Genomic DNA, 26,940 nt, shown 5'->3' on the forward strand with positions numbered 1-26,940 from the left:
CATTCATTTGACCATTTTTGAAGAAAAATCATTGAAAATGAGTTATGTAACCCTCTGCCTTGTTAGCAATATGGTCTATAATTAAATCTTTTCTGATGATTCCCAAGTGTAAGTATCATTCTTTATTCATGTACATATTAAGCACATCATCTATGTACCATACTCTATTTCCTCCTTACCTATCAAACATCTACTCTTTACTAGGTACCATGTTAGTTACTGAGAATACTATGATAAGCAGAGCAGAAAGTCCCTGTCCCCATGGAGCTTCCAGTCTGATGAGGGAGAAAAGCATTATCCAACCAATATATACCACTATCATCTGAGCTTAGTGCCCTGAAGGAATGTGCAGGGCCTATGAGAGCTCAAAACAGGGCCTCGGATCTTCCAGAGGATGAAGAAAGGTTTTTGTGAGGAAATGACATGAAGGAATTCATAACAGCATTCCAAGAAGCTGGAACAGCATGTGCCAAGGCCCTGAGATGTGCAGGAACAAATTTGGCTTTGCTGTATTAAAGAAAGCAATGTGTCTGGATCCCAAAGAGTGAGGGGAACTGCAATAAAACTGATTTTGGAGAAGGAGACCTTAGTCACATCCTGCTGGACCTTGTTGGCTAAGTTTGGTCTTGATCAAATGGAGAGTCATTTGAAAGGTTTTAGGCAGGAGAAAGACATGGTCAAGTAAGCCTTTTTCTACGACCTCGCTGGCTGCACAGTGGGAATGCAGGGGCTTCAGGGATACTATTAGGGGGCAATCCACTGAGGTACTCGGCAGGTAGAGACAAAGATATTTATTGCCCACACACGGAGAACGGCGGTAGAGACAGGAAACAGAAGAGGGAATCAAGAAGCATTAAGGAAGTAGAGTCAGCCAAGCTTGGTCATGGATTTAAATTCAGGAGATTAAGATGGGTCATGGGTGACTCCTCCTTGGCTTTTGGAGGATACCCAACATTCTTTTGTTCATTTGCCAGGGGAAAAAAAGAAGGGAAAAAAAAAAGACAAGCTATCCTAGCTCAGGCACCAAACACACAGAGCACAGTATCTCTCTTCTTTTTACAGCCAGGCTGGTCCTAAGTTAGTACCCGGATCCCTGGTATTCAAGTCCTCAGTGCTCTTGGTTGAAAGGGTCTATCACAAAAAAATTAAAGGGAAGTCCATAGTCTACATTAGACTGGGGATAAATGAGCTCCTGATCCAAATGACTTCTGTGTCAACTCCATTATTGTGGCACTTAGCTGGTCACACCTACAAAGAAATCAGCAAACTGGGTGACTCATTAAGATTTTCTTTTCCAGAGAGCAAAGCACCTAAATAAAGCAGCTCACATTTAGCATACAATACCGAGAAGGCAACTGAGCTGCAACAGCAGGAATCTGGGAGAACTTCAAGTGTGGCATTTAGGTTTGAGAGGGGAAGTTAGAAATCAGAGAACTGATCTCACAAACAAAAAGCTTTTATAATAGCCTGTCCTGGGTAAGACAGTAATGAGAGGACAAAGAGAACAGCCGTCCTCCTCTTAATGCCAAGGAAACCTAGGGAAGTGACTTCTTAAAAAGGAGGTGAAAAGAAGAATTCTAGTGTCATCAAGAATGACTGTTCTTCCTCTTTGCTAGAAATAGCTGAAAAGAGTCTAAATCACTCACAGGGCCCTAAGAAAGGAGGTGCTCATAAATGAGCTTGAAACCAAATGGTGCTGTATAGATTCTTCTAGGCTCTTGTAAGAATCCTGATGGACTTCATTCACCTGAAGATCATCTGTTCATGGTCACAAAAGGTTAGGATCCCTGCAGTTTATTCGTTTTGTATGCGAATCCATCATAAACCCAATTCCTTTCCTTGACCATATGTTACTTAAAAAAAAAAAAAAAAGTCTTTCTAAGCCTTAAATGCATTATGCCTGTGTTTCCAAACCAGAGAATGTGTACTATGCGGGGGAGAGTGGTGGGGGACAGATGCCATCCTATGCCAAGTAGGGGCAGGAAATGACAGGTTTTTTTTTTAAGTCTACCTTTCTGTAGGAATTAAATTAAAAAAAAATTTTTTTTAAGATTTACTTGTTTATTTGAGAGAGAAAGGGAGAGAGAGCGCGCACACGAGCACAAGTGGAGGGGAGGAGCAGAGGGAGAGAGTCCCAAGCAGTCTCCCCACTGAGCGAGGAACCTCAGTGGGGAGGGACTTGATCTCAGGACTCTGAGATCACCAGCTGAGCCAAAATCAAAGATTTCGACCCTTAACCGACTAAGCCACCCAGGCTCCCCAAGTTCAAATAATTTTAAATTTGAAGCAACAATGACTTCCATAGTATAAAAGACAAACTCCAACTGAACTTTTAAGATAAAGCACAAGATTTCGAATACATTTCATTCTTGTGATTTCTCCACCACCACCTTGAAGGAAGCCCCCAAACTTCCCATAGGGATGGGCAGGTACAGGCTGACCCGTCCATTGGCAAGGTGGGCACAGTGCCTAGGGTCCCACAAGTGCTTTTTGGAGCTGTCAATAATGTCATGTTAATTTTTAAATAAGAAGAAAACAAATAACTCTTAGGTGGAAGAAATGTTTTAATATATAATATTAATGTAATTGTCTTTATGCCAAAATAGTTGTAAAATCTAATTTTAAAAAATTTTTTATGGACTTGGGTAACCAGAAAGGCAAAATTGCCTAGGACCCATGAGAGTCCCACTCTGGCCCTGGGTCCCTCCTGGGGTAAACCTCAGAACAAAAGTGACAGTTGATATAAGAAAGATGTTCAGGTTCAGAGCCAACAGCCAAGAAAGAATTCCTGAGACATCTCTGGTGCAAAAAGGTGGCTTTATTGAAGCACGGGGCCTGGACCCGTGGGCAGAAAGGGCTACACTGGGGTCATGAGGAGTGGCCCATTATATACTTTCAAGTTGGGAGGGGGTTAGAGATAGTGAAAGTCTCTAAGGAATTTTAGAAGCAAGGTTTCCAGGACCTTGAGGGGGCTAGCTATTGTTAGGGAAAGCTCATTTATTACTGTCTAATAAAATCTTAGTCATGAGACCCTTCCGATGTATATCACTGAGTCAGATGCTTGGGGGATGATCGCCAACATGTATCTTGGGAGGGGGAGGGTAGAGATAAAGGAAGTTTCCAAAGGAATTTTTAGATGTTAAAGTAGACTTACAGGATCCTGGGGGTTGGGCTAAGACTGCCTTTTGCCCTTAGCAAAGTATTAACATCTAGGCAGCTGAGTTCCTAGAGGAATGTCACTCTGCCTGTTTCAAGAACTTATCATTGGGCTGTAGATAGTAAGGAAATGCAGTTTTTCTTTTTGCCTTTGTTTACCACAACAACAATGGTATGGTTTAAAGTATGATGCTCCAAATATCACCGTGATTTGGTGGGACAGTGGCAAGCATTTTTAATTTGAAAAGTATGTACTGTTTTAAAGTGTGGTTAAAAATGGCGGGTTTCCTACTGATGGTGGCAATAAAGTTTCCTTTTTGGGAAGTTAGAATTTTTGAACTCTGGTCTGATTGCCTACTTCCATTTTTAAATCATATATCATAATGTTTTTCAGAATTAGTGGGTCGGACTGTTAAGAGGAAAAAATATTTATTGGCTGGGACAAAGCATGTCTCACTAGCACATGAAATGATTCTACATAGCTCTTGCATTATACAGATGGAGGCAGATAATTGATAAAGATTCCCCACAAGAATGAGATGTTCACCAAAAAATGAGGTCGGCAAGTCCAGTCCTACCAGCTGGGATAATTTTACAAGGGTCAGACAGCCCTGGGGCATAAACTGATCACTCTGGGGTCTGGAGGGAGCCGACTCCTGATTCCCAAGAGGCAGCATCACACAATTAGATTGTTTACCTGGGTTTAACACAAATTTGACACATTTTCCAAAAACCACCTGCTGGGGTCCTGTCAAAATGGATGATGGAAAGTCAGAATAATTTTCTGGCCCAGAATGCCTAGCATTCCAATAATCCATTCCATTTCAGTCCTGTTTTGGATGTAGAGAAGGATATTTTCTTCAGTAATATTTGAAATCAATCCATTCTTGCATGCTTTAGCTGCCCCCTGCCCTCCCCAAGCACAGATTCACGGGTGAATTAGAAGCAGCCAGTGGCATCCAGGATCTTCTAAAAGTAGTACCCTAAGCCTTCTTTTTTTTCTTGTATGTCGTGAAGTTGTTAACTCAGAGAGAAGGAACTTATCTACTCCCAAAGCAAGAACTCCTTATGTAATTTTTAATGGCCAATGCAATTTTTCCCAGGTTGCTGGAAGAAAGCTGCCCACAGAAAAATATTCTATATATTTCTTATGAACATTCGGACTACAAAATAAATAAGACACAGACTATGACATTATTACAAACACTTTTTTAAGATTTTATTTATTTATTTGAGGGAGAGAGCGATAGAGCATGAGCAGGGGGGAGGGACAGAAGGCAGTGAAAGAAGCAGACTCCTCACTGAGCAGGGAGTCCGATGTGGGGCTCGATCCCAGGATCCTAGGACCATGACCTGAGCCGAAGGCAGATGCCACCCAGGCGTCCCTATTACAAACATTTTTTAATAAGATTCTCAATTGGTTCATTCACCCCTGCCAATATTTGCTATACCATCATCCTTACCTAGTATTTGCATAAAATATTGTCGCTGGTAATAAGCAGAATCGGGATTTGAATTCAGGTCTGCTTAGGCCTAAACTCTTGCTCTTACCCTCTATATTAGAATAGTGCCTGGAACAAAGCTAGTAGTCAATATATATTGTTGAATCTGAATCTAAATTAGGAAGTGGGCTGCTTAATCCAGGATTCTGAAGTATTTTCTGGAGCTATTTTACAGGTAATCTCAACTCCCAGCATGAAAAGTTTCATTAAAACCTCTGATAGGATTCGAGGGCCGCATCTGATAATGCCCTAACTCAAATATTCTTTCAGGTTAATTTTACTCCTTATTGAAATTCAATTAGGATGAGAAAAATTAACTATTACAATTAAGTAAGCAAAAAGAAGTAAGAGAAAAGATTAAAGTTCTGTTGCTTTAAAGAAAGGAATGTCCAAAGAAACTCAAACCATTAACTGGATTCCAGATCACAGAGTGTACTGCATATATACAAAACTAATTAACTTTTTTTTTTTGAGTACTCATTTCATTCTTGAAACTCCTCTAAATGCACTTCACGCATTATCTCACGTAATCCTTGTGAGGTAGGTATTAATACTATTCCTATTTTTCAGCAGAGGAAACCACAGTGGAGAGAGGTGAGGTGATTAACTCCATGTCAAACAGCCAATAAGTGGCAGAGCCAAGATTCTGGACCCAACCGGGTCCAGATGCAAAAGCCTATGCACTTAACCACTTTGCTCTGTTGCTTCCTATGATAATAACTACTACTTATTGGACACGTCAATGTGTCCCATATATCCTTTATACACATTATCTCATTTACTATTCCCAGCAACCACAGGCTTGTATGTACAAGTGTATATATGAATGCATGCAGATATAGAAATAGGCTTGTGTGAATAACACGATCTTCTATCCCATCACTGTAAATCATCTGACCACTCTTTCAACCCTTTGAAAGAAAGTCACCTTAGATACGTTCAAAGAAAGTCATCTTAGATATTCTATGATTAATCACATGAAGAACTCACACAAAAATTGCTTATGTATCATCTTTCTCAAATTTCCATTAGGTGTTTTAAGTGAATCTTCATTTCAAGATTTCAAGTTGAACAGAATTCATGTATTGTCATGTTCTGTTTTTTTTTTTTTATTTGAATATGAAATACAACAGCACCAAAGGAAGTTCTGCAATATCTTAAAGGACAGAGTTTTAAGACTATCAGAGTTTCAGGACTATCACTGAACTTATAAAAGTTCAGAGGAAAGTCTCCAATGCATAGTTGCAACCAAATGCCTCAAGTCTGTATGTACGTTCCACTAAGTATTATAAGACTCCATTACATGTCCTGGTTCTCGCCAGAGCTAAGGCCTTCTCGTCTTCACTCACTCCAGTGTGCAGTTTATGTCTGTGGGCTGTGACAAGCCAACCAGCCCTGGGCCTCAAGGCCCTGCCCTCGTCCTCTTGCTTCCCAGAAAAACAGTTCAACACCGAAGCAAAATGGTCCATTCAAGGCACCAGCCCAGCCCGAATCTGGTCTGATACCTTCTCTTTAATTAGGAAAGGTGTTTCACCTAATCAAGTGATCTCTAGTTCTCAGGGCCAATGAAGTGGCCTAACTAAGTTCATGCTTCCCAAATCTAAATGTGCACATAAGTCACCTGGAGAATTTTATTTAAAAGGGTGTTCTGATTCAATAGGTCTGGGAGGGCCTGAGACTCTGCTTTTCTAACTCTCTCCCAGGTGGTGCCGGACAGCAGACCACACCTGGAACAGCAAGGTTCTAGTTAATAGGCAAATGCAAAAAATAAAGACCTATGTTTCTGTTTTTGAGAGGTTCATCTTGGGTTCAAATCCAGAGGGATCGAAACAATTTTTCATTACCTTCATGTGGCATTAAAAACTCTGGACAATCCTTAGAAATACCTATTCACTTTTTTAGCCGTAAGACTCCTCAAGGTGATTTCACCCCAAGGAGGGAGGGAGACCGTTATCCCAGACATAAAGTTAAAGGCTTCCCTTCTGTCGCTTAGCCACACGTCCTCTTATGTCCATTTAATCCAAAGAGTAAGCAATTAATGTCTTCCAAATGGTGACTCTGTGACACAGGTGTGTTTACTACTCAGCTTCTCTAACTCAGACTACTTTGGAGGCAAAGGTTGGTAATGCTATGTAAATAAAGGACGATTTTACTGTATAGCTTTATGAACCAAGTACAGGCAGCACAAATTCCTTGGAGAAATGCTTTAACACTGAAGAACAACTTGTGATTCGCATATCAATAGGAATAAATAAACAGTTTTAAGATACCTGAGGGTACTTAAGGACAGAGGTTTTTCAACAAACTTCTTAAACTTCTGTTTATACTCCTAAATTACTCGGTTAATTCTTCTTAGACACTTTAAAAGGTCAAGTTTAGCCCAGGTCTCCTGTCTGAAAATTAATAAGATTTTAATGTAGTCAGAAATGTAGAAGTGGTGTCAAGGTAACTTGATTGACCCAAGCCAAAGAAACTTCTAGAAGAGCAACATATTTTGGCTAGGTTTCTACCTATCCTCTTAAATGTGATATTTTAAAGAACATTTATTTCAACATCTTGGCAGAATTACTAGGTCACTTGCAAGAAGCTGGATAACTCTTTAACCATTTTTAACTGGTCAGAGAGGAGCCATAAAGCATGTAGACAACGCTGAAGGAAAAACAGCTTGTCGGTGTGGCTTCTCCACTTTAAAAGGGATCCTAAGAATCCTAAGAACTAGAGACAGTAGTTCTCCATTAAACCAGAAATGTTTAAATGTTCAGATCAATGAACACTTGAGTCAAGCAGGCAGCCCCACAATGCTTTCATCCTTCCAATGAATTATATCTGCTTAAATCTTTGATGTCAAAAGACTGTAGATGGCTCACCTCCAGACTGCACCACTTACTGTCCGTGTGACCTAGGGCAAGTCAAACTTTCTAAGGTTCAGATTCTTCATCTGTGGAGCAGGGATAATAAGTAGTAAGTATCTATCTTCCTCATGACATTGTGGAACGGAGCCTTTCCTGTAATGGGCAGAAGTACTATTTATATACTCTATACATACGTGCTTGCACATCAATATTGCTTCTACTGTTAAAAGAATGGGGTTCAGTCTGTGAGCTTTAAAAAGACACATGAACCACAAGAACAGTCAAGAACTACCACCTAAACTCCATATTAAATCTATGAAACTCCTGAGCACAGAGAAGATCCAGGGTAAAAAATATAAAGAGATTTTTCCTTCACAAACTGTGGGAAGAGTTCTGAATGCCACTTAACTTCTAAGGTTCAAGTCTAGAAAGACAGTACGTGACCTCAGTGTAACCTTCTACAAGCACACAAGCTCACAGGGCTATGTTTTCCCTTAAGTCAGTTCTTAGGCTTAGGTGTTTCACTGTGACGTCCAGTCCTTCATCTGAGTCAAGTTGATATTTGTTATTTCTTACAACTTTTATCTAGAGAATCTTTGTAAATAACCTCTACCCTCCAGATCTGCCAAAAAGTTGTATGTTAGTATAAAGTGCCATTTTTCTAGCAAAATCAGCTTTTTTAGGCCACATTTATACCTTAGGGTGACACTGCACCACCAGGAATAGAAGTGTCCTCAACTGCTACTTCTTCTTAGGGAAAAATCTAATTTGAATAATGCACAAACTCAGTCAACAAGAACACCAAATGGCAACATATACCCTTCTATATCTACTCTTCTTTCTTTCTTTTTTTTAAACTAATATTCAGCACTACACATGAAATTACTTCTACTCTAACCCAAAACACTAACTATGAAGAAGGGATTTTTCTCCCCCATATTTACTTTGGAAATAGACACCAGCCATAGAGAAGTTAGCTGACTTCACATGCCCACAAACTCACAGCACCTCAGCTGATCAGCTCCCTAAGCTGTGTTCCTTAAGGAAATCTGGAAAGAAAACCTCTCAGCTTTAACCAGGACCTCAGACAGCTGAGAGGGCAGCTCTAGCAGAGCTCTGTGAACTGACTCTAGGCCTAGGAGTTATGTGTGTCACACCCTTCCTGAGAAGTAAGATCCTGAGTAAGACCGTGAAACCTCTGGGTGTTTATGTTCTCACTCAGCAATGGGTAGCACAATCCCAACTAATCTCCAGCTTTGCTTGTTAGAATGACAGCATAATGACCACAGACTTGGAAATGCAAAGATGTTCCCTAGAAGATTATTTGCAAATCACATATCCACTAATGGGTTAATAACCAAAATATATAAAAACTCATACAACTCAATAACACCAAAAAATCCAATTAAAAACGGGCAGAGAATCCAAATAGACATTTTCCAAAGAAGACAGACAGATGGCCACAGGCACATAAAAAGAAGCTCAACATCATTAATCATCAGGAAGATGCAAATCAAAACCACAATGAGATATTGCCTTATACCTGTCAGAATGACTATTATCAAAAAGACAAGAAATAACAAGTGTTGACAAGGATGAGAAGAAAAGGGAACCCTCATGCACTGTGGGTGGGAATGTAAATTGGTTCAGCCACTATGGAAAACAGTATGAAGGTTCCTTAAAAAATTAAAAATAGAGCTCTCATATGATCTGGCAATTCCACTACTGGGTATCTATCCAAAGAAAACAAAAACACTAACTGGAAAAGATATATGCACCCCTATATTCATTACAGCATTATTTACAATAGCCAAGATATGGAACCAACCTGTGTCCATTGATGGATGAATGGATAAAAGATGTGGTATATATATATATATATATATATATACATATATATATATATATGTATATATATATATGCGAATATATATATATTGCCATGTATACAAATGCTGAATCACTGTTGTACACCTGAAACTAATATAATATTGTATGTCAGCTATAAATAATACATTTAAAAATAAAATTAAAAAGGAATATGTGAAAAAAAATTAATTAACTTAAAAAAACGAACAGAAATGCTCCCTAGAGACTATTGTACAGAATAAGGAGTCCCTTCAACACTGAGATGCAGATGACAGAATGCTGGGGGTGTGAGGTTAAGTGGTGAGTGGGTTTGATGAGAAATCTACTTACTTTTAGGTATTAACAAATATATAGATTTGAACAAGAACTAACGCTACGATGCACAGTATTCAAGCTAAATTTCAAAGAGCACACTTAACCACGGTGTTACTCATCAACTTAACCAGAAATTCGTAAATCTCCTGTGCTTCTGGAGTGAAAATCAATATTCAACACAAAGCTTTTTGTTTTGGAGGTTGCTATTTTGTTTGGGGGTTTGTTGGTAGGCTATTTTCTTGTTTCTATTTTGTGGTTTCCCCCCATGCCTTATCAACACTGGTTTCTTGGCCACATCTTAAATTTATAACATATTGACTCAGATAATTAACTGTAGGCATTAATCTTGTTCAAGCAAGTCTTGTCCTGAGCAACAGATAAACGGGAGACCCAAGGAAGAAAGTAGCCACAGCTCCTCCTCTGTCATGGGCTCACCTCATCCCATCTCCCCATCTCTCTGGAGACCAGTAAAGCTGGGGTTAGCTGGAGGGCTGGGTGCCAAGCATCTCCTCCTCTGAGCCCTCACACAGGGGCATATTCATATGCGGAGGGGAGCCGTTTGGGTAATTAGCTTCCATGATAAGTTTCTTCAGGGAATGAAAGGTTTTGAAAGTTTTGAAGTATCTCTCAAAGTGCTTAAGTGAGTACAAAATGGTAGAACAAAACGTACTGAACATTTAGGTAACAAAACATTCCTCTTCTGCTAAAATCACCAGAAAGGTTAGCTGAGGGAAATCAGGATCTGTTTAATTTGAAACTTTTACGAGAATCTACAATGGGGCGTCTGGCTGGCTCACCGGGAAGAGCCTGCAACTCTTGATCTCGGGGGTTCATGAGTTTGAGCCCCATGCTGGGTGTAGAGATTTAAATAAATAAATAAATAAATAAATGAGCAAACACACAACGCTTAAAAAAAGGGAGAATCTGCAATCAAGTCTGCCTCCAATCAAAGAAAAGGACACAGTGCCCTGTGTTTTCCCAAGCCTTCACTGTTTTGACACATAGTAAGAGAAAGAATGAGATCAACATGGGTAAAACTTGCCATTGAATCATCTGATAATAGCTTTTAGAGGTACTGCTAGTGTTCTTGGGTCATGGGTGCTACATACCTAAATGTGCAGGGAAAAAAGAGTGAACACTGTGGTCCTTAATGGTAACTACAACTTGCACTCATGATAAATTATCCAGTAAATAGTCTGCATCCTCATAATGTAGCCAGGTCACTCTCAGAAATTCTGTCCTGAGCAATGGATAAACCAGAAACAATAAACCAGAAATTCTTTCCTATCGTCTTCTGTCTCATTGTTCCTCCCAGCCCCCAGCCCCTAACACACAAACCTAGGTCCCCCCTGCCGAGAGGGGAAATATAAAAGCAAAGAGTAAGCACTTTGTCACAGTGCCATGCCAGGTTACAGCTACCTGGCTCTCCCTCTACTCAGGATAGAGGAAAGTACGGATTATGCACCTGGCAAATATTTGCATGGTCTCCACAGCAGTTAGATTCATCCATTTGCTCACAAAAGTATATGACTACAGCTGAGAGAATAAATCAATTCAATTCAACAAATATTTATCAAGCTCCAGTCTGATTACAGTCTTTTGCAAAGGAAAAAAACCAAAAACCAAAAAAACGCACCTGGCTATTGGAGCGGATTTTTGAAGAAGTCTAGAAATATGCTATTCTTTCCCCTCTCCCACCAAAAACAAATCATGAGGAAAGAAGCAACCAATTCCCTCAAATGATCAGCACAGCAGCATTTCATATTGTAAAATGTAACGCAAAGCCTGCCAATTCTTTTTTGTAAATGGAAAAGAATTCCCTTCTTATCTTTCTGGGAAAAGAGCAATTTTGTTTGTTGTATAAAAAACTGTGTCTCCACTTGCTAAGAAATCAGTGATTAATTACCCAGCCATCGATCACGCATCAGTATTTTGGATATAAAGATTAGAAGAACTGCATATTGAAATAAGTCATGACATCATTGCTTTAGGTTATAAATTCAGACTTATCGGGGATCTACTTAGGATGAATTCTAAACATGCAGTGGAAGGGAAGGGCAAAAGCAATCCCTGCCAAACATTTAAAGAGATTTAGGCTACTTGACCACGAGCCAGGCTCTATTGCCTACTTAGTGACATCAGGACAGCCATGTATAAGCTCTGAGGCCTCAAGTGCTCCATCTGTAAAACAGGGATAACCATACCTCTTTTATCTCATTTGTGGGGCAATTGTAAAGGTCAAGTGAAATAATGAGTATGAAGGTTTGGGGAAAATGGTTACAACCATCAGTATCGATGTTTAACTCCACAGTCCCAAAGACATGGCAGAAGGAAAACCTAAGAAAACTCATATATATGAATATATGTACTACTGTATAGCAGGGTCTTTACAAGTTCAGATGAGCTGTGGCCCCTTTTGTTTTCCCACATGAACAGTTTTAGAATCATGTCCATGACACTAGTTGTAGAAAGAAGGGAAGACATTCTTTCCTTATCCTATTTTCATTACACTTCACGGTCGGGGGACACTTTTTATTTAACTTATCGGTATTTAAGCTGCTGTTGGCTATTAAATATTACATATTTATATATTATATGATTATATAAATAATCCTGGATTCAACACTTGAGGTTAAGCAACAATGACACATATTCCACTGAGATAGAGCATTTCAAACTTAGCAAAATAGAAGAGTGGTATGCTCTTTTTCTTTTTCTTTTTTTTAAACCATCTACTCTGCATTGGCACTAGAGAAAAAGTAAGATAATGTTCTGGACCTCAAAGAGCTCAGAGTTTAGAGTGGAAACAAGCAGAACATTATAGAACCGTGAGGTCAGTGCAGCGAGAAGTCAGCAGGTGTCACAGGGTACAGAGAAGGGGGCTGCTGCCTGAACCAAGTGTTCAGGAAGTAGGGTAGCTAGCATGAATAAATAGAAAGCAAGTGGGCTATGCAGGAATGCCGAGCAATGAGATAGCACTGAAGCACCTAGTGAGTCAGGATGGGCCAAAGACGAAGCTGGAGGGAGAGACAGAGATCCCATCGTGAGGGACCTGGGAATGGGGGGTATAGAACCTAAGTGTGGGGCCGCTTGATTGATGCAGCGAGGGGAGTATCAGGTGAGTGTCACATTGATGAAGGGATAGCTACATGAAGGAGACCCCAACAGTCCTCCATCCAGAACATTCTGCTGTTTTGTGAAATACTGCATCTCCTATGAAAAAAGAAATTTCTTGGGGCGCCTGGGTGGCTCAGTCGGTGAAGAGTCTGCCTTTGGCTCAGGTCATGATCCCAGGGTCCTGGGATCAAGCCCCATGTCAGGCTCTCTGCTCAGTGGGGAGCCTGCTTCTCCCTCTCCTCCTGCCCCTGCTTGTGCTCTCTCTCTCTCTCTCTGTCAATTAAATAAATAAAATCTTAAAAAAAAAAAGAAAGAAAAGAAAAAAGAAATTTCCTGCTAAAAAAGAAAATAGTTGATACATTTAAAGGTAAAAGGGAACCTCATTTATAAAACTGTAATAAATATAACCACAGCCTAGAACATGTTAGTAGAGAAAACATTAACCACACTCTTTGAGGATTCATACAAAATGCCTGTACATTTTTTATTGGCCTTGACCTCTATTTCCACCTCAACCTGAGAAGGACCACTTTATGTCGATAAAAATAGAGTAGAAAAATCAAGGACTCAGCTGGTTTCAGCTTCCTAGAACAAGATGCAGCCCTACAGGTGCTGGGTGGTCAGTCACCTGGAGAATAAAGTGGGCTGTTAGTGAGTCATCTTGAGGAATGCCAACACATGGAGAGACAGATGTGCAGGACCTTTTGAGGTTTACTGGAGAGCCTGAGTTTCAAGAAACTACCCAGGAAACCATCACCTCCACAATTAAGTTAACAGGGAGTATTTTTTAAAAGAAAGACCAGAGGCCTAGGGGAGGAAGGGAAGTAAGGAATGAGGAGTTATTGTCGAATGTGTGCTGAGTTTCAGTGTGGGCCGGTGAAAAGTTCTGGATTTGGACGGTGCTGATGGATGCACAGCAATGTGAATGTACTTGCTACTACTGCATAGTACTTGGTGCTACGTATATTTTACCACAATAAATAAGAGACAGAGAAGCAAAACTAAAAAGTAGCAAGATTTCTAGTCAATTCAGCTAGGAGCCTCATACTATCTTCCTGAATGTGATGCACAGACCAAAACTAAATTGCTCAAGAAATACTTTAAAGAAAGGCGTCACCTGGAACATGCTAGTGGACTGCCAAAGGGGGCAGCTTGTATAACTAGGGCAAGTTTTCTAAAACAATTGAACATCTTCCCCCAAAGGACACTGAGCTCTTCACAGCATCTGGTTCATAACTCTTCCGTACAGCCTAGGAAGATAATATTGTTATTATCCCCATATTATGATGGTAGCTATTTGGTATTTGTTAAGAGTTCTCAGTGAGTCAGCTGCTCTTCATTTCTCCTTTGTTGTAGATAGGAACAACAACAACAAAAAAGACAAGTTCTGTGTGTTGCCTTGTAAAGTAAGCAATAGGACCCAAATCAGAAGCAACACCCAAGGCCATAGCACTTGGCAGGAGGGGTAGCACCCAGCCTGATTTGGAGGCCCTGGCAATGCTTTGTTCCCTCATTCTAAAACCTCACCACCAAGCAGGGCTCCAACTTAGAAAAGAGTATGTATTTGCTTGTCAAATAGCAGATACTTGTTTTTGCACATGCAAAATGTCCAAGTCGATTTAATAAAATTACATCTGAGCTTAAACCACAGAGATAAGAAATTCAATCTCAGGGCTCCAATTAATTAATTGGTTAATAAGAATTGGTTATTCTTTTTCAAAAGGATCTCAAACACTTCCCATGTACAAAATAGTTAAAACTGCACGGCTCTAAATTCTGTGCCTGTAATCCTGGCAGAGTTTTATTTTACAGGTTACAAATAACCCAAAATAATGGTCATTATACATAGTAAGTATTGACTGTTTAATTACTTGAGACTGCCTTATAATCACCAAGTCATTAAGGGTGTTATGAGATCTAAAAGCTACAAGTCACCAGGGTGTTGTGCATCAAGTTATTTGGCAATTCACTGATATGAGATGGAATGGAAGTATTTTGAACTAAAGCAATCTAAACACTTCCAATGGAAGGTGGGCACACACGTGCCAAGCCAACGATAGATGCTTATTATAAAGCCTGATGCTGAATAAATGAATAAGCAAGGTAAACAAAACTCCAAGACAGAGATAAGAGTGGCAGGGACTCCTTCCCAAAGGCAAAGACACCAAGAAGAGCCCCTGTATTACGTGAGAAGCAATACCTTAGTCCAGTGACTCTCAGTTCTGGTTGCACGTTAGAAGCAACTGGGATGTTCCAGAAACCAACTCTACCCAATCATACACCAAACCAATGAAAACCAAGTCGCTAGAGAAGGGCCCAGGTCTGTATAGTTTTTCAAAGGTATCCAGATGATTTCTACAAAAGGCAAGGGCTAAGAACCACTAGTAGCAACAAGACATCCCACATCATCCGCTGTGGCAAGTTTTGGTAGCCACTCTGGAGGTCCTGCCACCTAGCAGAGAAAGCGACCTTTCCATATGGCATGTGGGATACAGGTGCTCATGAAGGTCTTCCCTCTGTGCTCATGTGGCAACCATCTAATTCATTACACCTGACAGATCAGAGCACAAGGTGCCATGGTCTTGAGCCAAGTTAGATGCAAACAACATGGCGACCTATGAGGATGAAGAGCTCATCAAGACAACACATTTCAAGGGTAAATGATTCCTCTCACCCGCCCCCCACCCCGCAAAGTTCCAGAGTGCTACAACCAATTCTTCTTTCCTCTAATAATCTATCTTTTCTTTACAAATTACTGGGAAGATGGGTTTTTTTGAAATCCTAAAAATCAGCTATAGTATCTCATTGGCAATTACATCATCAAATGCCATGTAAGAAGTATTGTGAACTGGATTTAATATAAATCATGCAATTCTGAGCATACATAAATACCAAGAAATCCAAGGTAGAAGGGGAAGCACAACGCTATGTGTGTTTCTGACCTCATCTTCTAAGAATGCCTCTTCCAGGTCATAAAATTTATAAAAATAAGACCATGGAAAGAACTGGTAAGCTAGGCTCAGCTGGCACGTGTGTTTGGGAAAGAAGGAAAGGTTGCTGAGTGCTTACTGTGCATCAGGCACTGTGCTGAGGTCTTCCAGACACAGTACACCTCAGGCTTCTTAACAGCCCTCCACTGCACTATTACTAACCGATGAACAAGTCCAGATGCAGAGAGTGCGTTGGCTGTCTTCACACAACCAGAACAAGGCAGAACCAGACTGGGAATCCAGCTCAGGCCTGCTCCAAAATCCTTTTTACTACACGTCTCTCCACTTACTAAAATGCTAAATTACACTCCAACATGGGCAAACCCCAAGGCCTCCAGGCTTCTTCCATATCCCCCTTCCATAGTCCACTTGGGTCTCCACTCTGCCTGGGCAGCATTACTGCTCCACACTCTACACTCGTACTGTCTCTGCCCACCAATTTTAAGAGTTTTGCTATCTTGTCTTATCCTTAGAGAAGAGGTTCTCAACTGGGGGTAATTTTGCTCCCCAGGAAATATTTGGCAATGTCTGGAGAAATTTTTGATTGTCATGACTTTGAAGTGCTACTGATACCTCATGGGTAGAGGCCAGGGATGCTGCTAAACATCCTACAATGCCCAGGAGAGCCCCCCACAACAAAGAGTTAGCCATCCCAAAATGTCAATAGTTCCATGACTGAGAAACCCTGCATTGGAGTGATAATGTGGTTTAATAAATAGTGCTTTAGTTTCTTCCCCTACAAAATCATGAAGAGTAACTAAGACAATATATATGAAAACTTTTAGCACATAGGAAGCACTCAGAGTCCTAATGAGATAATCTGATTGCACACTTCTGTACAGTAGGACCACCTCAGTTGGCTCTACATTCTTCCCACACAAAGCACAGAGCTTTTTTCATTGGCACTCAACAACTGGTGAAATAATGCATTCTTTGTATTGGAAATTCTTGGTTAAAAAAAACAAATGCCACTATTATCTAAGAAACACAACATTCTCCCCACATTCCTTACCAAAAGAGAAGTGAATAGTATAATTTGTGATTCATTAGAACGGACTATGAAAAGCTACACTGCATCTGAGTATATCATATAGTCACCTCCATATCAAGACGATTGATAAGCTCACTATTAAAATGCTTTGTCTTACTTTAACAGGTTAATTAAGAGATCACAATATACAGACTTGAGGAAATCTGCAACAGGCTCAGATTCTTCTATCTATACCAAGTCTGTTTGACCATATTGATTCTCAGGTCTCGAGTTGAATGATTCAGGACAACCTTAAACTGTAATCACAACATGTCAAATAAAAACACCAAAAGCTTAATCTCTCAATGAGTACATCAAAACTGGTTTGCATCATATCTCAGGTCAGGATCTTTATGTTTTTGACTTCTCAGCTGATGTAAGTTGGAGTCAGCATGGAAATCCTAAAGTAAATGATTACAAAAAGCATTAGGACTAGCATTCATTCAAGTGGCCCTACAACAGGATAATCTACACTCATTTTTGCAGTTTCTGGAGGCATGGCCCCACGGCCCTAACCATCAGAATGAACCCATATGCTTAATAAAAGTGCAGATTCCTGGACCCCACCCCAGACCCATGAATCAAAATTTCAAAGATTGATCCTAGCCACCTATATTTTTAATAATTTCCCAAATATTTGTTTTGCACACTAGAGTTTAAGAACCTCTGCCAGGAGACTGAAACCCCAGACAATGGATTTGCCTCGTTTTGTAAATGTCCAGCATGGGTCTGGCTTCTATAGGCTATCAACAATTCATTTAACATAAAATCCACATCCACTTCCCACCATAAAATATAAGTAGGGCATTTTGTTAATTATTTTGTGCAAATATGCATTTCTGAATATTAATATTAATATTTTATGGGAATATTAATATTTTATGGGAAATGCTGAAAAACTGGAAATGAATATAAAAAGAATTACCAAGGAAAACAAAGCTCAATGCTGGGCCCCAGAATCATCAACATCTATTACGTACCAGACTAGGGATACAATGGTAGCTAGACACACTAGGTTCCTATCCTGATTTTTCCATTATTTATGCATTTAAATTGTTTCCTATGCACTCAAACAAAGAAGCAAGATGATTTCGGAGAGTGGCAATGCCATGAAGACAATAAAACAAGGTGATGTAATAGAGAAAGTCTGTGGGGGAAGGAGGCAGATGTAGTGGCCGTCGGTATTAGATACAAGGATGAAAAGTAGTTTCCTTGAGGAGGTAACATTTGAACTGAGACCCAAGGGAGAAGGAGCGAGTCATGAGGGGGTTGGGGGAAAGTGTTCTAGACAGAGGAAACTATTGCTATAAAGACCTCAAGTTGAGAACAAGGTTCTCAGGAAATTATTACAGGAATTAAATCAGAAATCAGATCACATATACAAAATGTTTTGCAAAACAGAAAACTACTTAAAAGTATAAAGTATTATTTTTTAGGGGCATCTGGGTGGCTCAGTCTGTGAAGCGTCCGACTCTTGATTTCAGCTGAGGTCATATCAAATGGGTCATGGGATCTAGCCCGGCACTGGTCTCCGCACTCAGTGGGGAGTCTGCTTGAGGATTCTCTCTCTCTGTCCCTCCCCACCACGTGCTCGCACTCTCTCTCTCTCTCTCAAATAAATGAATAAATCTTTTTTTAAAAAGTATAAAGTATCATTTTTAGTAGTATGTTAAAACAGTTCCCAGATACAGGCTGCAATAATGAAGGGCCTCAGGTCTGTGTCATATGAAGAATTCATCAAGCAACTTGAGGCTATATTGCCTAAAGAAAGGGAGATACAAGTATGTGTTTGGGGGAAGAAATGAGAAGTCTTCTTCAAATATCTGAGGACTATGTTCTTGTGGAAGGAGATGTAATGTTATTTTTCAAAATAGCTCTGAGAGTATGGAATGAGCTTGAAATGGTAAACAGTTTAGAAAGGCAGAATGTTGGCTCAAAATGATGATGAACATTCAAAGAAAGTTGCAGGAAAATGCACTGACTGGTAGGTAGTGAGTTCTACATGACCAGAAGCGATCAAGGTTGGGCTGAACAGACATCTGGCAGAGGAATGATTTGATTAGATGCCCTATAAAGACTTTTGCAATCCTTTCAAAGTATATGCACTCACTCACTCTCAGTGCTCCTCACACATGCACTGCAACACCCAAGGCCTCCTTAGTCCATGCTTTACAATCTTAAGGAGGTTTTGAGAAAAAACTGAGACATACTGAGGATTCTACCACATTTCTAATTCACACTGTCACCCTGGAATCAAGCATGTCTCCATCTCTGTAATAACCAATGTATATTTCAAAAGGGCAAATTAAGAAACAGGATAAACTAACATTCATTTTTGAAATCTGTGGCTAAGATTTAGTGGTGTTTTACAGTAAACATTAAACAATTCTCTGAACTTATTAAAATACTTTATTTTAACAAAAATATATCTGAATTCCAATAGCTCCCAATATGTGGCATGCCACTGAACAGCCAAAATTGTTAGTAAATAGGTATGTGGCCTTTGGTTGGTTTGGTTTTTAATGGAGCCAGGGCCCAGGAAGATGATTTCCTCAATAAAAGTCCTGACAGAGAATCACTACTCTATTATTTATGTACTCAGACCAATAAGTAAAGTAAAAAAATACTGAGTTGCCACTTGACCACCTGGGACCAAAATGCTAAAGATAAACAATCTAGCCTTCCAAGGACAGAGAGCCCAAGCCAGACTTGGGAGTAAGACTAAAAATAACTTTGAAAAGCTAAACATTATTATGACCTTTATATAAAATATTTATATTTCCACATCCAGATGTATGTGGCTCATATTCAAATAGACTGCAGAAAACATTCTCTTAATACCTACAATTTTTGTGCACATTTTTGTTTATTGTATTAAGTAGGTTTCTTAAAAACTACTTGTAAATAAAATTATATCATGACCCTCTTAGGACAACTTATAAAAGAAACTTATAATGAATCTTTCCATAAAATAAAGACAACGTCTATATAATTGTCCAAAAAAATTATACCTAATTTTATGAATTTCAGGAACACCAAAAACTGGATTTACAAAACCTTAAAATCAAAGCTTTAATACTTAATATAAAGAAAGAATTTATCATAGAATTTTTTTGTGTAGGAATCCCTTCTTAGGGCTATAAAATTACTATTTATGCCTACAGTATTTTAGAAATACACCTATTCCCCCAAAAGGTAAATATAACCTATAATGTAAATAATCCCTTCGTAACTTATTTTTCTTTAGATTCACATGTATCTGATTTTGCTATTTTATTTTTAGAGATTTATGTATTTATTTGAGAGAGGGAGAGAGCGGGGGAGGGGCAGAGGGAGAGAGAGAGAGAGAGAGAGAGAGAATCTCAAGCAGACTCCCCACTGAGCACAGAGCCAGACAGACAGAGAGCTCACTCCCAGGACCCTGATATCATGACCTGCGCTGAAATCAAGAGTCGGACGCTTAATGGATTGAGCCATCCAGATGCTTCTGATTTTGCTATTTTTTTAAGCTTTAATCCTTCAGAACTCAGGTGACAAAAGGACTGAATTAGCGGCTCAGGAAACCCAGGTATCTCTGTTCATAAGCAGGTGCCACTTAATATCATCTGAGTTGCCTAGAAACCAACCCCTTAAATGAGCAGGGAGTTTTAATTCTTCAGATATATCATTACAAGTCCCCAAAGCATTTCTAGCTATATTCTCACTTGACTAATGCACAGAAAAGCTGCGATGCCACACAACAATACTTAGGGCTGGTAAAAGAGACCAAGTCTTCTGTCCCATACACCAATGCGTTCGCCAAGACCTTTCTTTGCAGTCTCCCTTCAGCTTGAGCGGTGCCAAAGTTCTGTATCAACCACTAAAAGAATGGAATCTTTCCTTCCTTCCTTCCTTCCTTCCTTCCCTCCTTCCTTCCTTCTTCCTTTCCCTTCCTTCCTTTCTTCCTTCCTTCCTTCCTTCATTTATTTTAAGTAGACTACATGCCCAGCATGGAGCCCAACACGGGGCTCTAACTCACCACTGTGAGATCAAGACCTGAGCCAAGATCAAGACCTAAGCTGAGATCAAGAGTCGGACACTCAACCAATTGAGCCACCCAGGTGCCCCAAGAATGGCATCTTTAGAATAATATTAACAACATAGTTGGTAAATATCTTTCCTTTCTAAAAAGACCGTACACCTCTTGACACTTGTTTCCTTTTCTTTTCAGGTGACAAGAAAGTAGGGATAATTCTGAATTTTCCAAACATTCTCATCCTTAACTTAATCTTTGTTGTCTTCTTTTGCAAGAATATACAGTCCACCTCTTAGATTAGTAGGCAAAGCTGTGAATTGTCCCCCAAATGCATATTCTACAGGTGGGAAGCATCGTACAATGGAATGGTTCTAAGAAAAGGCGCCATAAAACCAAGAGCATGCAATAGAGTTGCAACTCCATACTGTCAGCAAATCAGAAGTAATTTTCTACCTAAATCAGAGCTTAATTCATTAGCCCACATTAATTCACAAGTTCAATCCAATTTCTCAAAATGCAATAACACAATCTTCCAACCTAATTATCTTCATTGACAGTATTTTAAAGCATTTGCTGAGACACATTTCTTCCTTGTGTCAGACAGGATCAACGTCAAATGAACAGCTTGGGTGGACTACATTCTGTCTAATTGCAAGGGGCTGACATTTTAGGAAACAATCATTTCTTGCAAGGGAGAAATTTTCCCCTGGATGGACACCAAAGGCTACCTTCCAATAAGTAAAGGTTTAAATGTATCTGTTTACAATTGTGTTCAGATTCTCAAGAACATCCTGTGTGTGTGTGTGTGTGTGTGTGTGTGTGTGTGTGTGTGTGTACTTTTGACATTCTGTAGAATTGGAAATATTACAATATGGATGACTTCTACAGTAATTTTAATCACTAAGAGAAGTTTAGGGATCAGAGAAGGAACTTTTAAAAACAGAACAACAAAAAGAGATCATTTGTAATGAAAATACCCTCCCATTTCACTACCACTCAGGAAAATGATGGATATTTCCCTAGAAACAATCATGAGAAAAGAATTGGTTTGTTTTGAAGGCATTTATTTCAATAGCTCATTTACTAAAACCTCCTGAATTTTAATCCAAAAACAGTGCATTTCTATTTCCTTTTAATAATCAAAAGGGAAATCAACCCACATTTTTAAACAGTCATATTTTTTAAGACCCTTTACCGGGGGGCAATATCTTTTAAAAGAATTTTTGAGTGAACTTACAAGCAAAAATTAGTAAAAGGACAAAAAATACCTCCTATTCCTCAACTCAAGTTTAACTTTTATTTATTGCCTATCTTCTAAAAGTCATTCTGCCATTAGGCTTTTGCTTTGTGAGGTAGCCAGGTTTCTCCTAACACTGTTCACTAAGCTCAGTTTAATTCATGCCCTGGGCCAATAACAAATCTACCTATCCAGCTGCAATACTTTAATAGCTTGAATTTCTAAAGTAAAAGTCATCCTTTACTCCTTTGAAAACCAGTTCTGGCAGTGTTAAAGTAAAGGAAACTAAATACGTAAAGAGCTTCAAATATGCAGCATTGAAATTCATGTGTCAGATGTAAACATCATAATACATAATGAAGGACAAGGCCCAAACTCCAGAATCCCGGTTAGGCAATGGGATTACAGATATATTTTAAAAGATGGAGAGTCAATTAAGAAGCACATTATTTTGTTTTGAATCTGTTGTAAGGCATATATGAGCAAGAGTAAACCACATAGAAGCCACGTTCGAAGTCAGTGAACTTACCTTATAAACTTGTCCGTATGTTCCATTTCCAACAAGTTCCACTAATTCAAAGATCCCTGCAGGGTCCTAAAAAAACAATAAACAAACAAAAATTCAAAATAACATTCCAGGCATTGTCTTAATCAAAAGCAAACACTTAAAATAAGCAAGTAAATAACAACTGTAGCTTTTGGGGGCGCTCATGTGTTAATATTAATTACTATTAAAATTTAAGTGAGCTGCAGCTATGCAACTAGTCAAAATCCACTTTGTTTCCATTTTACTCTCCTATGAGATGTGTTTAGATCAGACAAAAGGAGGTATGACTTCCACCAAAACCATAAAAAAGAATGAACACGTTTATCACTGCCAAATGGAAATACACTTGCAGGTACATCAGGATAAAATGAAAGACCCATCATCTAATTTTTCAGATCTTTCTCTCTGAAGCTTCTGAGCTGCCCATTCTGTTGAACGCAATTAAGAAAGGGGTGTTTCTGTATTGTGGGGAAATCATACATAAGGTAGTCAACGGTTCCCAAGCGCTGGTGCAATCAACGTAGCTGCCTCCCCCGAATGTTTTTCCTTGGCTTTACCTCCCCCTCTCTACAACACTGTCCCTGCAAAATATGTTTCTGTGCCTGGTCTTCAGATCCTGCACTACCGGCAGAAAGAGTCCCTGCAGGATTTTGAATACCAACTGAACTGGAGATTTATGCACGTCTTGGCCACCAAACAGGTATCTGCTAACCCTCAGAGTCAGCTAACTCTTAGGGTGCTCAGTAAATGTCCAATAATTGCTGCTCTTTATTACTGAATTCTTATCCCCTCAAATGGAAAAAATATCAAAGCCTGTAAAATTCAACTCAGAAGCATACACCGACTCTGAACTCCACTGCTACCTCACTGGAGAGAAACTGTTTCTTTAAGGGCCTAAATGAGGAATCACAAACTTAAATGTCCACAGAGGCTAATCAAGTAACGTAACAGAATGAAGGGGGCCAGCTGGGGTCTGTAACAACCTGGAGAAGCCATGTCTCCCTGTGGGGGTGGGGCTGGGGGTCACGTAGCTGGACCCACAGCTGTGATTATGTCCACCTCTGAGCACTATATTGCCTGGTCTAAAGTTTTCGTTTTGTTTTGTATGTTTCCAAGATGTCCTAATTTTTAAATGTTAGGCACTAACTCACTTAAAAAAATACTCTGAGGGAGGGACAAATAAAAAAGACTGCAAAAGAGTCAACACTTTTATGAGATAATAAATTGTTAGGGTGACTGAGAGGCAGGGAGGGAAAGCCTGGGCTTTGGATGCAGACAGACCAGCTTTCCCTCGACTGGCTGCATGAACGGAGGACACCCTGAGAGAGCAACTAAGTCTCTGGGCAGATAAAATGGGGATGACACTTGTCCTTGCAGAGCTCTGATGAAGAGTTAGTAAGGGCCTAGCACCACACCCTGCGCATAGCTGGCAATCTGCTCGTGTCTCATAGCAATCATTTTTAAGCTGAGGAACTGCACACCACTAGTAGCATTTAAAGGGCGAAGGGCTGCTTCAGGGCTGCTATTCACGGGGAAGGAGACAAAAGAGTCCAATGTGACAAGTAAGAGTTCTTTAAAGCTACAGTCTTTAGGGGCACCTGGGTGGCTCAGTAGGGTAAGCGTCCAACTCTTGATTTTGGCTCAGGTCATGATCCCGGGGTCCTGGGATCGGGCTCAGTGGGGAGTCGGCTTGTTTCCCTCTCTCTGCCCCTCCCCCTGCTTGCTCACTCGGTCTCTCAAATGAATAAATAAATCTTATAAATAAATAAAGTTATGGTCTTTAGCAAACCAGGCCCAAGACAAGCCCTTTGCTATGTGCCTTCAAAGATTCCACAAAGAAAACAACAAAATAAAACAAAACCCCAACGGTTGAAGCCCTTTATCCCTGAGAAAGAATTGTCATCCGTATAATCCATTGTTATAAAGCCAGGAGGGCAAAAAATCCCTCTCCAGACTCGACCTGGACCTCACAGCCTGAGAAGTCCGGAAGTTCCAGCTACACCCCCCAGGTCAGGGGGTGTGGACGATGTTCCTGACGGAACCGTGTGACAGAAGCAACGGCGAGGGCCCAGAGCTCTGGCAACGGAGACCCCGTGGCTGACAGACCACCTGGGAGGCCTCAGGATGGGAAGGAAAATGGTGTGTGTGAAACTGCTAGGCCATCAGAGCAGCAGGTTCTATTACAAACAGAATTAGAAAGAAATGACGGAACGGGAGGGGGGGGAAGCCCACAAATGGTGGCAGCTGCTGTTTGTTTCTAAGCTGTTCCCAGTAGTTTGTTTGCTCAGTGGTGTTTCTGCAACAAATTTTGAGAGAGGTTCTACATGTGCTCGAAATATCTCAATTGTATTTTCAACATTCTTTTTTTTTTTTTCTTGACTAAAAAACAAAATTTGAATGAAAGACAAAAGCAGGACGGTGACTACCACCGACCAGCTTCTATGCCCAGGGGCCACCCTACTGTATGGACCCATCCTCAGGGCTGAGGTTTAACGGGCTGGTCTCAGGGAGAGCTGGGCAACTGACTTCTAGCTCTTTCCTTTCCTTGAACAGTCCACTAATGGGCCTATGGCTCAGCCCATTAGTGGACTGATGGCTCAGAACCAAGGAAGGAAGTACAATGCCGAGATTTTTGTTCCAACTGCTAGGAGATGGGGTCTTTCCTCTGGACACATACATCCAAGGGGCTCAAAAGCAAAGGTCAGAGTAACCAGAGCTGGATTGGTGACCCACCTTGGGTAGGCAACCAAACTGCAAACAATCATCAAATAAGGGTGGTTCCCCTGGAAATGGGCCTCAGAATCGCGGAAATTTACAGAGGGAGTTTACTGGGGTGTGCCTCAGAATCAAGACCATTTGGCAGTGAAGGAAGAAGAATAGGACTGAGCAGAAGGAATGAGTTCGGCTGTGATGCAGTGGAACCAAAACTTCATCTGATCCCACAGGAGCTCCGGAGCTGGGGTGAACCTCCAAAATTATCCTACCCTGAGGCATGGGGGCCTTTGCGCCCCACCTCCATTGACTAGTGATTGCATGCAGACTGTCCCCAGCCCAGCGGTTATGATCTTTCATGAAATGACACTCTTCTGCTAAGGACAATCCCCAGGTGAGAACAATCACTGGCTGCCTACACTCCCAGCAGGTGGACAATGAGTGCCTCAGGTACAGAGAGGAGATCTGGGTTACACATCACAGCACCACTAGAAGCATCATGGCTAGAAATGAGTACAGGTTCAGAATTGGAAGAGAAGTCTATAAGCTTCTATCTTCTACAGAATGCTAACAGTAATAAGACAAAATGGCACAATTAGAGCAATGGTATTTGCAAGGAGGGGGCTCTCTGAGACCTTAGAAAGCAGAAGGCAGAGATATTGTTCAGGGGCACTTGAACTAAGCCCTGATCCTAAGCTTCCCTCTCCCCTACCCCCACTCCAAGTACCTGGAGAGCTGACGTTTGTGAATACTCCCTTCCACAAATGCAGCTAATTGCTAGGTAGGCTCTTGGGGAATAGTGTGATAGCTTGAATGTGGTAAGCACTCATTCATCTCTTTTCTCCATGCTTGTAGGCCTCTAAGGTAATTTCTCCCAAGGGTCACCAATGACTCAATCTCTTATCTATAATGGTCTCTTCTCAGGCCCAGCCTGGTTTTCCCCTTTGAGGCATTTACATTGTGGAGCACCACCGCTCTTGTTGAAATATCTCCCCTCCCTTGTCTTCCGGCATCCCGCCCAGTCTCTCTCAGAGACTCTGTTTCTTCCACCCAGACCTTAAAGGTAGGCTGACCCCAAAGTTCCAACCTCGTGCTGTTCACTAAGTGCTAATGAATTCATCTCCAAATGACCGTTTTATTCATGTACTCCACTCCATTCATGCAACAGGCCTCACCTTCTCTTGCTGGGACTACTTACTTTCAACCAATTCTTCCCTCCTTCACACTAACTTTCTAAAATAGACACAACACACCCTGCTTTAGAATCCTACACAATGTGGTTCAAACTGAAAGTCAAGGTCCTGTCTCGCTTAGGCCCAGTCTTCATTCCCAGTCTCATGTTCCATCATTTCTTACTATAACCAACCACCTCAAACCACCCGCCATTTCCCTAACACACCACACAGGCTGGGTCTCTTTGCCTGGGTTCAGGATGTCTGTCTGCCAAGATTATTCCTTCTACCATTCTCCACCAAGCAAGCCCATCCTTAAAAGCCCAGTATGCCACCTCCCGTGTGAAGCTTTTCTCAAATTAGCGCCACCAACTCTCTGCCCCCACAGCATGTTGTACATAGCTCTACGATAAGCATTTTCACATA

At 40.5% G+C, this 26,940-nt stretch overlaps 1 protein-coding gene across 8 annotated transcripts in view; it reads right to left on the minus strand.

Annotated features, from left to right (window-relative positions):
• The window catches only part of TNIK (TRAF2 and NCK interacting kinase), a 380,205-nt gene that overhangs the window by 276,068 nt on the left and 77,197 nt on the right, over window positions 1-26,940 (minus strand). For all 8 annotated transcript variants that reach the window (XM_027583491.2, XM_027583490.2, XM_027583487.2 and 5 more), the window contains one exon: window positions 22,613-22,678. In XM_027583491.2, coding sequence (XP_027439292.1) covers window positions 22,613-22,678 — 66 coding nt within the window. The remainder of the gene's footprint in view (window positions 1-22,612; window positions 22,679-26,940) is intronic.

The sequence above is a fragment of the Zalophus californianus genome, chromosome 1 (genome assembly GCF_009762305.2).
Source record: "Zalophus californianus isolate mZalCal1 chromosome 1, mZalCal1.pri.v2, whole genome shotgun sequence".
In the NCBI taxonomy this organism is placed as follows: Eukaryota; Metazoa; Chordata; class Mammalia; order Carnivora; family Otariidae; genus Zalophus; species Zalophus californianus.